At 45.4% G+C, this 16,764-nt stretch overlaps 2 protein-coding genes across 3 annotated transcripts in view; one reads left to right on the top strand and one right to left on the bottom strand.

Moving 5' to 3' along the window:
• The window catches only part of lipib (lipase, member Ib), an 8,069-nt gene extending 3,664 nt beyond the window's left edge, over positions 1–4,405 (top strand). Inside the window, exons 6-10 of the mRNA XM_056584666.1 lie at positions 26–193; positions 521–610; positions 1,758–1,866; positions 2,493–2,666; positions 3,375–4,405. Coding sequence (XP_056440641.1) covers positions 26–193; positions 521–610; positions 1,758–1,866; positions 2,493–2,666; positions 3,375–3,459 — 626 coding nt within the window. The 3' untranslated portion in view covers positions 3,460–4,405. The remainder of the gene's footprint in view (positions 1–25; positions 194–520; positions 611–1,757; positions 1,867–2,492; positions 2,667–3,374) is intronic.
• LOC130377508 (BCLAF1 and THRAP3 family member 3-like) lies at positions 3,782–15,497 on the bottom strand. 2 transcript variants are annotated; one of them, XR_008894217.1, is made up of 12 exons: positions 15,241–15,497; positions 14,729–14,772; positions 13,862–14,518; positions 11,884–13,134; positions 9,025–9,194; positions 8,792–8,924; positions 8,215–8,272; positions 6,431–6,567; positions 5,975–6,092; positions 5,661–5,779; positions 5,116–5,317; positions 3,782–4,866 (listed from the first exon to the last, which is right to left on the bottom strand). XR_008894217.1 is itself a non-coding variant. In XM_056584657.1 (11 exons), exons 2-10 carry the CDS (start codon positions 14,761–14,763, stop codon positions 5,684–5,686), a joined length of 2,655 nt encoding a protein of 884 aa, XP_056440632.1. In that variant the 5' UTR covers positions 14,764–14,772; positions 15,241–15,497; the 3' UTR covers positions 3,786–5,317; positions 5,661–5,683. The 2 variants fall into 2 exon arrangements, 1 of the variants encoding a protein (XP_056440632.1); XM_056584657.1 differs by having other exon boundaries at positions 3,786–5,317.
• Positions 15,498–16,764: the final 1,267 nt, after the last annotated feature.

The following is a 16,764-nucleotide window of genomic DNA, read 5'->3' as shown; positions in this document are numbered from 1 at the left end:
CATTTTCTTGCACCCTCTCTTTCAGGAAAATCTTATTTTGTCTGTGACCACCAGCGCTCCGTGTTCCTCTTCCTGTGCAGTCTGAACCGCACGTGCTCTCTGACCGGCTACCCGTGCGCGTTCTACAGTGACTTCCTGGATGGGCGGTGCCTGCAGTGCGAGGCCTTTAAGCCCGCCCCCTGCCCTGTGCTCGGTGAGTGGAGGGGAGGAGGGGAGTGGGGGGAACACATACATGTACACGCAGAAGTAAATAAATAAACAGAGGGCGCAGAAGCCACACCCCTATCTGCTGCCAGATACAGCTCTATATTTAAAAAAATACAAAATTCACACATGGAAAAAACTAAAACTTTTGCCTATGATCAACGATGGCATGCATCAGAAAATGTGGTCCCTCTGAAATATCAATAAAGGACCTCCACTCTGACCATCTTGTCGGATAGGGCAATTACCCCTGTGACCGTCTGTAGCCAACCTCCTCCGGATGTTACCATGCTGCCCGTGTGTCTCTCTGCTGCAGGATATGACGTCAGCAGGTGGAAGGATACGCTGTTGGGATTGGGTCAGACCAAGGCCTTCTTCAGCACCACCGCCACACTGCCCTACAGGAGTGAGTTCCTCCCGGAAAGCCCTCCTGATATTAAAGGGGTGATATTATGCCACCAGGTGGGAATGTGATTAGCTATGACAAGCCGTTTGGAAACAGGCCTTTTCCTGTGTTTTAATGACATGAGTGTAATGACATGAGTCTACCAGCCTACCCAGAGGACTGAAGCAACAGTCCACTGGGTAGGCTGGTAGACTCATCAATCCATCATCTCTAAAACACAGGAAAAGGCTTTTCAAACAGCTTGTAATGGCTGATCACACTCACCACTGATGGCATAATATCACCCCTTTAAATGTTGTAAAGCTAAGTAGGTAACACTTCACAATAAGGTTACATCCACTTACATTAGTTAATGCACTTATAAGCATTAACAGTTAATTGACAATTAACTAATGTGTTTAGTAACCTAGTAAACTACCCCAACCCTTACCCTAAACCTAACCCCTAGGCTAATGCTATATAATAATGATTATTCCCGCATTAATTTTCGTTTATTAATGATTAATATAGTACCCTTACTGTTAAGCGCTGTCTAGAAAGGGCTTAACCTGTGAGAAACACAACACGGTCAAATCAAAACTACATGTGACTCAGAGTGAAAGCAGCGTTCAAACCTTCTGACCGCAGTAGATCCATTTCACAGAGGTGTCATCCTCGTAAGCATTGTGGTGTTGATCTTAACACTTATTATAAGTCTGCTAATTTCATGTACTGGCTACTTTATGAGTGCAGGGGGGGTGGACCAAACTTACAGATAACACACCTTTGACCCTTTTCCCAAAGCTGTCATAGCAGGTCTAGGCCCATGAGCGCTAGTATTGGGTGGGTGAGCAGGGGTTTCCTTTGTGTGTTAAAGCACCATTGATGGCCAATGTGTGTTATCCTATTTTTGTTGGTTTGCTGTCCTGGCCCGGTACATAACATGAGCTTGATGATACTTATATATATTATACTTATATTACCAGCAAAACCCCCGTTTGTCATATGATGAATTTTATGCTTCATATTACCTATATAAAGAGAATTGAAACAGAGAAGTGATTCTGAAGAACCTCTGATTGGATGAGGATGTGAGCGCTAGGGTAAGTCCATTTGGTAACTTAAGGGTGTAATGGGTGTAATGCCTAGGGTGTCCTGTGTGTGGCAGAGGCGAGCTACAGGGTGGACATGGTGACATGGAACCAGTACCTCCGCTGGGGGGCGGTGTACATCAGACTTTACAACGGCAGGAACTTCACAGAGACACGCATCGACCAGTGAGTGTGTCCCCCATGCAATACATATATATATTACACTTTCATGACATTGGTATCGGCATATTCCATCTACGTCGTGACTAAGGACATTATTATACACATTATTGATTGTTTCAGGTTGCATCATTTGCTAGGTTCACAGACTTCTGAATATGCCTGCCTTCCCAATAGTTGCATGATGAATCAGAATGTGGTATTGCCAGACTGTTTCCCTAACTGGGTCTTTGTGTATCACATTAATACACGCCGATAGCTGCACCTCTCAAAGCTCTCGCCCCTCAACCATCGCGACCTTTGACCCGTTTCCTGGTGCCGTTCTGCTCACGCCACCTATTTTGAGTCACTTCACGATGAGCTGGCCCCCTGTATCTCTACCCCCACACATCAATGCTCGGCCCAGCCTTGACCCAACTCTCTCCTCCCCCTCACCTCCTCCTCCTCTCCTCCACCCCTTTCCTCCTCCTCTCTCTCTCTCCTTCTCCTATTCCCTTCTGCTCCTCTCCTCCTTCTCCACTCCCCCCCCCTCTCCACCTTCTGTCCTCTCTCTCTCTCTCTCTCTCTCTCTCTCCTCTCCTCCTGTCCTCCCTTCTCCCTCCCCTCTCCTCCCGCTCCTCCCCTCCTCTCAGCAAGCTGTTCCGCTTCGAGCAGTACACTACCACGCGGCTGCTGGCCCAGTTTGACGAGGACGTCCACCCCGTCCAGAAGGTCTCCATGCGCATTGCCATCGGCAACGTGATGGGCCCGCGTTACAAGATCAGACTGCTGCGCATACGGCTGATACCCCTGGACCGGCCCGAGAGGTGAGCTCTAGGCCTGACCCCACCCCCCCACCGAGGGCTATACGCATTACAGGCGCGTTCACTCTCCTGGTGATAACGAGGATAACGAGAGGGATGACTTCACGCTTACGCGTGTTCCCGACAGAGACCGTTCATGTGCTTAGTAGTATCAGTTTCATGTTTGCATGCCTTTATTTCCTTGATGCCTTTCACCTACTATCCTTTTGCTTTTATTCATGAGAAGCACATACAGTATTGCCACTATATGGAAGGCAACACTCGCCCTTATCTAGAGCTGGTTTACCAGTACACAATGTTTAAAACTGAGCAAAGTCATGCCAATAGACGTTACATCACTCAATAGTAAAGTATGTGATATGATGGTTGATTCTTTTATATTGAGTAAAATGTTGTTCACGCAAACTTTCCGACGTCGCGAAAATGATTTCCCCATAATTTCCAGTGATGTGAAGGCACCATATATCACGATCACAGGATGACACACGTGCAAGAGACTAGAAACCATACATTAAAGACTGGATCTATGGCGCTTGATGTCCAACAGCAACTGATGACTTCATTATTGATACTCAACAATCTAATGTAGTGGGTGTCAGGTCTGACCATCTCAAAGGCTCTCTCTCAGACACACACACACACACACACACACACACAGAGAGGACTCATTTAATTTAACTCCATTCCCTTGTCTTCGCGTTTCTCTCCCAGGCCCGCCCTGTGTCGCTACGACATTATCATGGAGGAAAACATGGACGTGATGTTTCGACCCCTCCCATGCGACGCGCACCTCTGACACCTTTCAAACAGAGGCCCGTTCCTCCTGAAGCACACGGGCACCATCACCACCACGCTATACTGTACAGAACCACAGAACAAGACAACAATCCTACACAGTTGGCCCCTGGGAGCAAAACCAGAGACCCTGCAGGTTGCATGTAACAGGGTTAAAACCGGTGGTGGTGGAGGTGGTAAACATACAATCAAAGGAATATAACAGTGGTAAAGCCACTGTCTTGAGGGTTCAGGTGGGACAAGGGTCAAGACAGGTGATAGTGTGGGAAACTAGCTAAACCCTGCCTACAAGTCTTCACTGGGATCGACCAAAGTGAGCGTTGACCTGGTTTGATATATCTTGATGATACCGCTTTATCTCCAATATCTGTCTGGGTGTCCCTGGAAAAGTTGGAAACTTGCAATATTGAGTTAATCTAGGACAGAAGAAACTGAAAAAAAATCAACGGATGGAATGTGGAGGCCATATATTAAATATTATTTTCCTTTTGAGACAGTCTTTTAATAATTTCAATGGAGTGGAAAAATCAAGTCCAAATACAGCTACCGCCGCGCCTTATCCCAGTTTTCAACTTGCTCTTTTTTATCTGCCGACGAGAAACCGAACTGGTACTACTGACATGACTTTTGTTACTAGTACACAAAATGGGGGACAACTGCCATTTCATTCATAATTTTCAATAAGTTGAAATATATTTTTTATATACACCTTTTTCATATGGATCATGATTCAACATATGTTCTACCTGAATGAGTAAAATTGTTTACTCATTATCAGATTGCAATGCTGCATTGATGTTGCCTCAAGAATTTTCCATAGAGATGTTTGTTAATGTTAACAGTTTAATTCAGTATATATTAAAGAATGGAGCAGCATTAAATCAATTGTTGAACATGATTTGTTTTTATAAAGACCAAGATTTGATCTTCAAAACATGTTTCATACAAAAATAAGCATGAAAAAAAGCAGTTTATTTTGTTTAAAACAATGCTTTAAACCTCATCCTCAATGTAATAAATATGTGGAAGTGTCAAGTAGATTGTTCCATCATTTATGACTGTAGAATTCTTACTTGGCCCCTTCACAGAAGTTTGTTTCATGTTGCTACTTTCCAGTCAATCTGTCTAGGAATAGACAACATACCAGCCGTGCTGCATTAAGTCAACAAAACAACGATTTATTTTTTTAAACAGATTAAAAGTTTTATATATACACCAGGAAGATTCACTTAATCAGTCAAGCAATTTCTTATACAGAGAGCGTCAATTGATTTGTCCAAACGGCTTGTTAATTGACAAAAAATATATAAACCTTAATTCTGATCATACGGAACACTTAAACATCAAGCAATTAGAAGCACCCTCAAAAGCAGTATTTCAACACGAGGGGCGTGGCGTTGAATCATTTCTGAGGACAAAATGAGGAGGTTGAAATGAAGGACAGGTATTCAACTGAAATGGCACGCGACTATAAAGCACTGAATATATTTGGCTGTGCCCCGAACCAATCTGGCATGGCCACTCAAAAGGAAAGAAAGCAAGACACGACGAGTCAAACACAAAGACAAATGAAAAGTGAAGAATGAAAAACGTAGTAAAATGTGTGCATCACACAGATCATAGGAAAACCATCAGATCAGCCCATGTTCATACTTACAGCGGCCACCCTAACATCCTACATCGCTGAAAGACGTTGACCTGGACGCCGTCTTCATGCTCTCAGAGAGTCTTCACAGTATTGTGTATTCAGAGCATTCCATCGGCATTAGTGAGCTTTAAAAAGAACCAGCCATTCCACGCCAATCGGCAGCGTTTTGAAAAAGAACCGAGCTGGCAGTTCTCCTGTCTGAAACGAGAGCCTAAAGAGGAGGAGCAGGGAGGAGCAAGAGAGATAAAGTACCACGGTTAAATATTGTCTGGGCTTTAGAAAGACAGATACACAGGTTTGACCCTATTATACGGACAGATGAATTGAGGGCTCGAGAGGATATCAGTCCACGCAGATATCAGAGAATGCAGACGGACAGACAGACTGACAGCGAGCTAGAAAATGGTTATGTGGAAACAAGAGAATGAAGTACAAGGAACGTACAAAAACCTATAAAGAAAATCTTAAAAATACTTCAACATATACAAACTAGGATCCGATTGGGTCATAAATATTAATTTCAGCCCATAATTATACTGACAGCCCCCGCTTACCAGCTTTGCGGTTGCCATGGTTTCTACTGATGGGGCGGCCCAAGGCGGTTGCCGAGGTGACCGTTCCGGCCAGGGGGGTTGACGTTCTGCCTCCAAACACCCCGGCCTCTCCTCTGAAACTAGGGGAGGAGAAGGAGGATCGCCTGTAAGCTTCAAGTTCACTCAGCCGATGGTGAAACGTTGACATGGTGTTGGGAATTGGAGATCTCTCTCTGCACGTCTCTCTCCTCAAAACACACATTTCCGCCTTGCTGGAACATTTCGTACTGGGGTCAAAGATTAGCAAATCAATAACACAAGATAAGGTCTCTCACCCTGGGGTTCCTGGCGCCCTGCGGTTTATAGGACGGCCTCTCAGGCCAGCTGGGGAACCTCCCCGCCTCTTCCTGCTCTCCAAACCCGCCGTACTCTGCAAACATGGCCGCCGGCTCACTGGAAACAAAAGGAAGAAAATCGGAATGTAGGCCCAATCCCATTTCTACCCCTTACCCCTTCCCCTTGTTTTGAAGGGGTAAGGGGAAGGGGTAAGTCCAATCCCATTTCTACCCCTTACCCCTTCCCCCTTCAAAACAAGGGGGAGGGGTAAGGGGAAGGGGTAAGGGGGTAGAAATGGGATTGGGCCTTAGTCTCCGGTTGTGAGAGAACAATAACACCAGATAACACCAAACAGCCTCCATCTTGTAACAGAAGCGCCACGACGGCACAGTCGCATCCTGCAGTTCATCTTGTACAACCAAACGAGGAGGCCTGAATGACAACACTGCCGTTACCTGGCGGGCCCCGGGGCCCCGAGGGGCCGGCTCCCTCCAGCGATGGTGATCTTCACGCCTTCCGTCCTCTCCTGCCGGCGGCGCTCCAGGTTGTTCCTCAGGTCATCGGGGTCTCTCAGGGGCTCCGGGGGCTCTGGCTGTAGGGGCACCTCACACCGTCACCATCACCCTCAGCACTTACTGCTGGCCCAGGGACGCCATTCTATGTTCCTAGGATCTATGGTCCTTCAATATGTCTCCATCATTTGGCCGTTTACTGGTACCTTTATCCACCACTGTTTGGTGTCATTTAAAGGACAATGCCGGTCTGGGTGAATCGAAACACCGTAACCGTCTCTCCTGGATTCACTACAACCTCTGTTAACAATATAATGTGGAAATGACTTCCTGGTACTGATTCTGCCGGAGAGAATCTAGCGTGCAGGTAGGTCTGCCACGAATGGAAACAATGGCAATAAGCCCCTATCATCTTTGGAAATGGCAGGCGCATGCACGCTGAAGTCCGGGGATACCTCAAGTGCACACCAAAATCTATTTGTGAACATTGACTTTATAGCCTAGCGTACAGGGTGTTTCACTTTAACCAAAAGGTTAGAGAGGAGAGGAGAGAACAGCGGTCAGTGGCGGCTGGTGGTTTTTAAAGTGAGGGAGGAAGGACTGCGCGCTTGGTTGCCATTGGCATGCTTGCACTGTTGGTGTATGGTGGCATAAGAATGTGAGACTCAAGTTGTTTCAGGGTGTTTTGGTGAACTACAAAATAGCAGGGAGGGAGTTATGTGAACAAAATGTATACAAAGCCACCAGTGGCATCACTGTCATTTGAGAAGGAAAGGATGCAAAGCATATTAGTCAAATCAGGCCTACTATTGATTTGTAAAAGTAAATCAAAAAATCTGGGCCTATCATTGGGCCTATTTTTGCCCTCACTGACTGAAGTTATTTAGCTATGTTTATTTTCAGTTACAATTGCTTGTAATGCTACCAGTAAGTCATGCGTACCTAGCAAACCATGTAGCACTCACAACACTGAGGTTGCCATTACTTCTGGTGACCTTGATTTTGGGAAGTGGTCTACCTCTTTCTTTGGTCGCTAACTTAGCACTGTAACTGAATGAATGGAATGCTTTTTGTAATAAGACGTTAACAATGTCCTCCGTTTCCAATGTTTCCATTGTGCATTTAGGATCGCGCTATCGCAGATTTCACTTGCTCTGCGTCTTTCAGACTGAACACCGCGGCAATGCAGACCGGGTTTGCTATCGACAGCGTTGCCAGATTGGGCAGATTTCCCGCCCAATGATGATCTTTCCAGCCTAACATGGTTAAAAGTAGCCCAATTGGGTGGGAAATCGGACCAATCTGGCAACACTGCTCAACATCCAGGGATCCTGCTTATTGGTTCATAGCGCAGACGGATAGATTTTTGCGCGAATCAGACCCCTTAAGGTCCCACCCACTCAGAGGAGGATTTTCCTCCTCTCTCCCATTGAAACCCATGTTATCCACCGGCCGCCAGTACTTTCGGGAAAATGAATGGGAGTGGACGGCGGCTTCCGGAGGACGTTCCTCCCTGAAGTAATTGTCAATAGGCGATAGGGGGTGCTAATGTCCCTTTACCCAGGGAAACGAACATTATATATTCAAAGGCAATAAAGTAGTCATATTTAAGGGCATTAATTCATTACAATAGTCTGGGCAATCTACATTTTTTATTCTCAACAATGTTAGGGAGGATCTTCCTCCCTCTCCTCAATGGAGAAGCCTCCACTGACAGCGGTTCATACCTGCACAGCTGACGCAGGCTCGTGGACGGGGAAGTTGTTCATCGTCATGGAGAAGCGCCTGCGCAGAAGCAATGGGGTTAGCAGCACATCCCACACACACTATTATTCACCATCATTACAATCATTGAACGAAAACTTTGAGGGGTAAATTAGCAAACAACAGGGACAGTCTGGTGGTCAGTGTGCTTGACGTTTAACCGAGCAGTTATGGGTTGGGTTCCAATTCCTGTCCCTGCAGTCTACCAGTAGTCACATACATTTATAATTGTATAGCCCTTAAACACAGTAACAGCCTTGACCCGAAAGGCCAAGAAATATCTCCTGGTAACGATCGCAGTGGTGGATCCCTCCTACTAGGGATAGTCAAGAAGGAAAACTTTGACGAGATGCCTAAGCACTACCCGTCACTCCACTTTGTATTCAATGTAAATCGCGTCAGAATTCTTTTGGGGATAAATAACTAAAAAGTGGTAAAATATTTTTCAGAGAATAGTGGACCAATACCCTGAAGTTGATGCCAACAGCCAGCTCCCATCAAACCCCTGCTTGTGTTTGATGGAGGAACAACCGGACCTACTTGTTGAGCGTGGGCCGCCGGTCCTCCGCCACCACCTCCTCCTCCTCCTGCCCGGTGGACGATGAGGGGCCGCCATCTTGGGGCGCCGAGAACCGCTGGCTCAACGAGATGGTGTTCCCCCTGAAGTACTGCTCTGTAATACGCAAAATTAAACAGGAGGTGAGCGTCTCCCGCAAGCATTTATCACGTTTTCTGAAATGAATAAATAAAACGGTGAGTTCCTCCAGGCTGACCTTTGACCTGGTGCACCAACGTGATCACTTCCTGGGCAAACGTTCCCGAGATGGCCGCGTTCTCCCTGAAGGTTCCAGAATGCTCCATCATGGGCAGGAAGTCGAGCCGCTGGCGGCCCACGTTGACCAGGTCCAGAGACAGCTGTCGGTCGGACGAGTAGCATAGAGCACTGCGGGGGGAAGGAGAGAGAGGGGCTTTAGCAAAAGGGGACAGAAGGGACTGCTATGAAAAGATTACAGAGCGACATAAATGACAGATTGTATTTGGATGGACGTTTAAATACTGTAAATGAACCAACCAACCAACCGTTGCTATCAATAAGAACGATAGAAATGAATATCGTCTTCATGTCATCCAAGACAGGCGGTACGATTTAACAATAATAAAGATAGTGATACTGAAATTTAAGTTTAAATACCACAATTCAATACATTTCTTTACCTTACCAAACAAACTTACCTTGGAAGGCACGTTTTAGAGGCACAGAGTGACAAAAACAACATTCTACCTCAAACCCTCAAAATGTGATGTGCATTATACAGAACATAAACGTATAGCATGCTAATTGTGTTATGTGTGCATTAAATGTGAAAGAGACAGGAAGGGATGCAGTTGGTACGGGTGGGAGTGAAAGTTCAGTTTTTTCGTGCTGCTCTCCGTCTTTTACGAAATCATCTAGCAAGTCGGCAAGTGAATGCCTTCCTTGTCTTCATCTTTCTTTACCTCTTTCCAGACATTAAATCAACAGAAGTCCTCCATTCACCAGAGCCCTTTGGCCTCATGTGTTTTACGAAGTGTGGTTCTCCGGTGCTTCATGGCTGCCGATTTGAGCGCAGCTTTTGTTGTTTCCAGGGAGATTTCGATCTGCAGTTGCTCTGTCCAGGTATCCACCACAGGTGTTCCAGATGAAGCCCCTGCCTTCTCCATCGTGCGATAAGGGGTGATGTTGCATTCCTTCCCATTTCTGGTCCAGTATGAGAGCTTTGAAGGGGAGGTGACTACTGTTTGGCTGCTCGCCCAACAGAAGTACCTCCTGTTGGGCGAGCAGCACCCGTGGGTCCTTCCACAGAGAAACATCAACGAAGACTAAATTCTGATTATCAATCAAGAAGGATGACGTTGTTTGAAATTCACCACTTTCACACAAATTCAGATGTTGCCGTTGCAACTGTCGGTTGGTTTACATCACTGATTTTTATCAGTGATGTAGGCGAGATTTATTCCCTTATTGTAATGTCGACAAAGCTGGAGGAATCTTGGTGGAATGGTACAAAAAATGTCCAATGTTGTTTAAAGTACTTCATCCATCTTCCATTCCGTTAAGATTCCCTGGGAATGGATGTAGGTAGGTTTCCTATTGCCCCTTCTGCCAAGTAACACATGGACGACGATACAATCCAGGTTCAACCCACAACATGGAGGGCTGAAATTGTCTTTTTAGTTTTGAGGCTTGTCAGATCTTCTGCTGTCTGGAAAATTCTTCAGACAAAACACACAAAACATCTGAACCAGATGAGTACACTTGATAATACTGTGAAGTTCATATGGAGAAATTATTTTGTCTTTAAGACCTGCGCCTCCTCCAATCACACCATGCTTGTAGATGTCGAAATATAACCTTTATTGCGATCTTCTGAGTCATCAAAAGGATTTCTTAGCATCAATGTTCATTCTACTTCGTCATCTCAAACTTATTATCTGTTGCTTTGTTGGCCGCTTGATCCATAAACTCTTAAATGGGCAAATCTCTACGAAGCTTAATAGTGAGGTCAATGCTGACTTAAAAAAACAAATATATTTAAAAAGGAATTAAGAGGAAGTCACTGGTGTCTGGTGGGCGTGAGCTGGTTGGCTGATGGACGACCAATCAGTGTGAAGAATTGAAGTATCTCTTGCCTAAGAAGTATCATCATATTTTGTAGGTGATGACGCCCAAAGCCTTCCATCCGCTCTCATCTGCACAGAAGATGTGACAGAAAACTCTCTTCCGGGTTGGTAACCTCTTGGTTTCTTCAATTATTTGAAAAATACACTTTGGGAGGAAGCACAATGGTATCATTTCTTTTTCCTTTGCTTGTTGCAGTTTTTGCAGAGTTGTGCTCGGTGCTCCACCGTCCTCCAGAGTCACCTTTTATCAGTTCTCCAACCGGTGACTCATGAAGAGTCTAAGTTTATACCAGCGCCTCACATTTTCTGTTACTGTTGATCCCTTCCGCACCGGTGAATCATTTCCGTTGTGATGGGGCAGTTATGCATCTTTGTCTACTAAATAAATGTAACGCTTCCAGTCTTCTTCATAACAAGTACTTGCTGATGAGATGGATGATCAATGAGCTCTGTGGGTCTGAATCGGTTTTCATGATGCTCCAACGTGTTCCAATGCACCTCAGATTTAAGACAAACACAGATGTTCATCCTTTTTAGGTTTTGCAATATTCCGTCACCAAAAACTCCTCCCCGGTGGACAACATTATTTTTTATTTTATCGACCTTGAATAGTTCCCATTTGAAGGCATGTTCTCCGTTGGTTCCTGTGTCTTTGAGTTATTGCACAATACAGCAAAGGGTGTAGTTGGGACTTCAAGCACTGAGGGGCCAGATGCAGAAGCATAAAAAGAGAGCACATCCATCATCCTTAAGGATCATTGCATTCTCTTATTGAATCTGGTGTCATAGAGGAGTGGCTGTCTCCATTGGTCTTCACACATTCGCTTAACCACGCACCTTCCTCCACTACATCCATTCAATCCGCTCTGCTGGCTGGTACTCTAGTCAATCGTCCTGGTCGATTTTAAATAGTTATTCTAGAGAAAACGTGAACTTTCACCCTTCACCCTTAAAGTTTGAGAATACTATACCTGTTTTTGCTCGCGGGACGGTTCATGTCCACTTTTATTGTCAGAGTCTCCTCCGACACCACCATCACCTCACTGGATTCCTGTTGATTCTTCCATCTGTGTTCCCGCTGACTAGGCCCGACAGGGTCCAGGGGTCCAGACATTTCTCCGGACATGCTGCTTCTCCCCATATGGGGTTTAGAATCCTTTCCCGACCGAGGGTTTTCCTGTCCTGGCTCTCCATGACTATTGTCCTCCCTTTGGTCCCGGAACGCCTGCCCTTGGCGTCCCTGGTTAAACTCTTTGTGGCCCAAAGGGAACGGTTTCCATCCCTGTCCCCGTCTGGGGAAGTCTTGATGTCCCCGTCTGGGGAAGTCTTGATGTCCCCGTCTGGGGAAGTCTTGATGTCCCCGTCTGGGGAAGTCTTGATGTCCCCGTCTGGGGAAGTCTTGATGTCCCTGTCTGGGGAAGTCTGGACTATCCTTCCTGGGAAACTCTTGAAGTCCCTTCCTAGGGAAGTCTTGATGTCCCTGTCTGGGGAACTGTGGACTTCCTTGTCTGGGGGACTCTTGAAGTCCTTGCTTGTGGAATTCTTGAAGTCCCTTCCTGGGGAACTGTGGACTTCCCTGTCTAGGAATCTCTGGGCGTCCCCGGATAAAGTCTGAGTGTTCAGACGGAAGCGCTGGGTGTTCCTGGTCAAATAAATGACGTCCCTGACGAAAGTCTGCGTGTTCCCGGGGAAAGTCTTGAAGTTCTTGTGAAAGGTCTTGACATCCACGGGGGAATTTCGGCGAGAGAGGGGCGTTTCGTATTGGGCTAGTAGCCAACTCTTCATCATGATAAGCCCCTCTTCGGCCAACGTCAATCCTGCCCCTTGCTGCTGGCGGGCCGACTCTGAAGTGAGCATGGCCTTTCTGTTGAGAAAACTTCCCAGGTTGGTTGGCTCTGTTATTCCCCATGAGGCCTCTTCTCGATTCATGGCCTGGTTCTCTTCTCCCATCTTGAAAGGGTGTTTCTCTGCTCTCCTCCCAGGGCTCAGACCAGTTGTTCGAACTCCTATCGCGGTCCGGCGTGAACCCCATCTGTCGGGGCCGGCTGTGGCGTTCCACATCTTGATGGCCCCTGTCGGTCATATCCCAAGCCTGGGGTTCCCGGTTGTTTGCGATGCCGTGACCGTGTTCGACCACGAGGGGTGTCAATGCGCTGACATCCCCCAGCGCCTCTCTGTACCCATCTCTGGGTCGATCCCTAAGCTCCTCCTCTTTCCCGTACCTGTGTTGACATAAGAGCAGGTGAGATTGTTCAACAGGGATACACTTGACAGACATCGCTTTAGCAAGTGACTGCACTGACGCAACCTCCCGTGGTTTGCGAATATTGACCTATAAAGATCGTAAATTACAAAATTATAATATATACGGAAACTAAGTACCAATGAATTGAGGAATTACTATGAAAGTATTTACATATCGGCCATTTTGATTACCGATATAATACTTGATTCATTGCTAACAATCAGTTAAATTAATGAACAAAGGTCAGTAAGCGGTCAAAGTATAACAAAATGCATAGAAAAAAATGATTCGATAAATCTGGTTAATCTCACCAAGATCCACAAACCCATTACTGGTCCTCAAATTGATATATTCCAAATTGTACCTGCGTCAACCTATACTAAACCTACCACACCTTAAGTCTAATACCTTTACATTTACACTTAAACTAAATGTATAGGGATTAGATAAACTAAATGTAAAGGTTTTGGAAAAACTACCCACTACAGATTATTTGGTATCTGATACCAAAAACAAAGTCAATTCTGGTTATACATCTACACATGTCAATACTTAAATGTGTGTTATTAAGGCATGCAAAGAACAGAAAAAGAGTCGTCGATGGATGTTTTCTCTTCTGGAACATAATAAAAGCAGGAACTCCTTGAACCATGGTCCTCTTGTTTTACATATTTCAGCAAGTTTAGCACGCAACAAAGATTTACCCAGGATGCACGTGGCCCTCCATGTCCCTCCTGTGTGGATTTGAAATGGGGCTTCTGTCCCGACAAGAGTCCTCTCTATGCCTCTCCATGTGTGAAGCGCTCTTATCCCTCCTTTCCTCTCCTCTGCCTTGCCTGTCAGGGGCCCTGTGGTCCGGGCTGTGGTCTAGGGGTCTCTCCTGGCTCCTATGCGGCCCATCTCTCCTCCGGCCCAAGGAGGGCTCTCGTGAACGGGACAGAGAAGATGGTAACCTCTCCCTGGCCATCCAGTCGGGCGAGTCGCGGGACCTACCCCCGGGATCGCCGTGGCCCCTGAAGTCTTCCCTCCCTCGGCCTGCCTTCACCCGGCCGTCGTGCCTTTGGTGGGGCTGTTTTGGTGACAGCCTCCTGCGCTCGCCGTGGCTTTGCTCATCTGGGAAGAGCAGCGGTGGAGGCTTCCTATGGCCCAGCTCGTCTGGACCCGAGAGACGCTGATTCCCACGGAAAGCTTTGCCGTCCTCCTTTTCGAAGCATCCCCAGCGATCTCCTGGGTCGTCTCTGGACCGCTGCCCTCTGCGATAGGACCGGTTGTCCAGGCGGGCCACCAGCTCCTGGGGATCAAAGTCCGGCTCATCCCACGGAAACTTCCGGGATGGGTCTTCATGCTGCCGGGGGTTTGATCTGGATGGGGATGTGACCACGAGAGGGCAAATTAGTATGCTTCTTAGCTTTAGTTTCAACATATCAGTTTAACCTTCTATTCACAGAGGGAAGTCACATCAACAAACTCCTTATTATTTTACCTTTGTATAAATCTATTCCACATTTCTACAGAATAACATGACTTAATAAAATGGTTATGAAATGTCTTGTAATTAACACTATGTTCACCTGTAATGTGGTGATTGGGATCTCGGATTTGACATTTCCTCCACCTTTAAAGAAATGAGATCAGGCAAAAAGTTACATTTTACAAGCTGTATAATGGATTAATGTGCGGTCATTTCTCAACCAAACTCAACATTAGTTACCACTTGTTCTTCAACCTAGCCCAACTTTTGCTACCATTAGCAACTAGAAGAGTGTGTGTCTGTCTGTGTGTGTGTGTGTGTGTGTGTGTGTGTGTGTGTGTGTGTGTGTGTGTGTGTGTGTGTGTGTGTGTGTGTGTGTGTGTGTGTGTGTGTCACTACTCTTTCCTAGTGGTGGCTAATGTGATAGTAGCAATAGCAATAGCTGTTGTGGATTACAGAGAGGCCTCTACACCATCACGTTTTGCATTCATAAGGACGGTACCTGCTTTTATTTATGTCGGTACCACTACCGGGTAGCCCCATTGCTTTATGTGTACACTTTGTTGTGAAAAAGTACCACTGATTAAGGCGATGCCCGCTGCTTTCACTTACCCGTCTCCAAGTTTCTGTACGTTGGCTAGCTCCTCAGCTAGCTGGAAGCACAAACGAAATACAGGCAATCACGCATGCACACTCACACAGGCACACACACAAACGCGTAGGATATTCAAATAGTTAAGTAAATTATCCTCATCGAATAATACAGCGAACAATTAGCATCGAGTAGAGTTTATTTTGATGTCCCATATATGTGATATCCTCTAATGGCACGTTGACGATGTTCTCCGTGGCCTCCTGTCCAGAGAACGGATGGCTAACCTGCTCCAACACTATTGGCTATTAGGACCAAAGAGGCGGGACCTTGTGGAGACAACCTGTGTTGCGCTGTGAAAGTATTTTTCCGTTTGTTACAAGGGATTGATGATCATGCTTAATGTTATATATAGAACTTAATAAATGCTGTGTATATTTTATTAAAGGTTGTCGGTCTTATTTTACTGCTATACTGTGTTTGAACATTTACAACAGTTAATTTGATAGCTGTTGGACACAAAGAAGTCGGCTACAAAACGTACCGTAGGCCTACATAAATAAATGATAATGTTGAATGTTTAAGAATCGTATGATCATAAATTGTTGACTTGAATAATTGTATCATCTCAGTTAGACATGAAAATAACATTCTTATTAATTATTTATTTCATTTGAGCATTACTAATTAAAATAAACAAAATTCAGCACACACTCACACGCAAGCACTCCCGCACACACACAAAATACGCAAAATAATGCAATTACCCATGATTTTCTTTCTATCTGTTAATCCTACTATAAAACACAAGGCGGAAGCACAGAAATAATGAACACATAAACAGTTTATTTCGCTTGTACAATGTTGGATCATGAAACCCCGTGAAAGAATATGTTCATGCTCCCCGGAGCAGAGAAACCGTCCTCCAAACTAAAGAACGTGGAGGATAGTGGTGTTAGGTGATAAACTGCCTCCTCGAAACCTACATCCACCTCCTTCAGCGTAGGTTAATTTTTTGTTCATTAATTTTACTGCAGTGCTTTTCCTAAAATTGGATTGTGTTGATTTTTATGCATCCTCAACTATTTTTTCTTTGTGCTTTTTAACATCCCTTGATGTTCCCAGCTCCAGACCTGTGGTCTATTACCAACTAGTGTGACTAATCCTAAGGTCATTTGATGCACTGCCCATTAGCTACAATATCAATTCATGAAAAATGTATATTGATAAAAGTGTTTCCATTTGCCTGGATACATTAGCCTTGTTGATAATATGGGAAACATGTAAAAGTATGTCTCAAAAGACATTTAGTATCTCTCACCAAGACCTTGGAACCCTAGCAGTGAGGCATGGTGTAAACAGTAACATATTCATAATGTCTGTCTGAGTCAAAGACCAAACCCAAATTGCTATAAGTTGTGTTTAAACATATTCTGTGGGCAGTGAACTGTAGCTATTTAAATGACGTCCAGTTTTAGCAGATTTAAACTTAGTGACAGCAAGTCAGTGGAAATGTAGGGCGGAGGTTTTCAAAATGCCTTAGC

The sequence above is a fragment of the Gadus chalcogrammus genome, chromosome 23 (assembly GCF_026213295.1).
Source record: "Gadus chalcogrammus isolate NIFS_2021 chromosome 23, NIFS_Gcha_1.0, whole genome shotgun sequence".
NCBI classification, from domain to species: Eukaryota; Metazoa; Chordata; class Actinopteri; order Gadiformes; family Gadidae; genus Gadus; species Gadus chalcogrammus.
This window is presented reverse-complemented; position numbering and strand designations above follow the sequence as displayed.

What these genes read in the sequence shown, in the direction of transcription:
- LOC130377508 (XM_056584657.1), bottom strand. Translation starts at nt 14,763, where the DNA reads ATGTCAAATCCGAGATCCCAATCACCACATTACAG. An exon ending in TCCCAATCACCACATTACAG is followed by an intron (nt 14,519 to 14,728) that starts GTGAACATAGTG and finishes ATCCCCATCCAG; the next exon opens with ATCAAACCCCCGGCAGCATG. An exon ending in GGGGCCCCGGGGCCCGCCAG is followed by an intron (nt 6,093 to 6,430) that starts GTAACGGCAGTG and finishes TTTTGTTTCCAG; the next exon opens with TGAGCCGGCGGCCATGTTTG.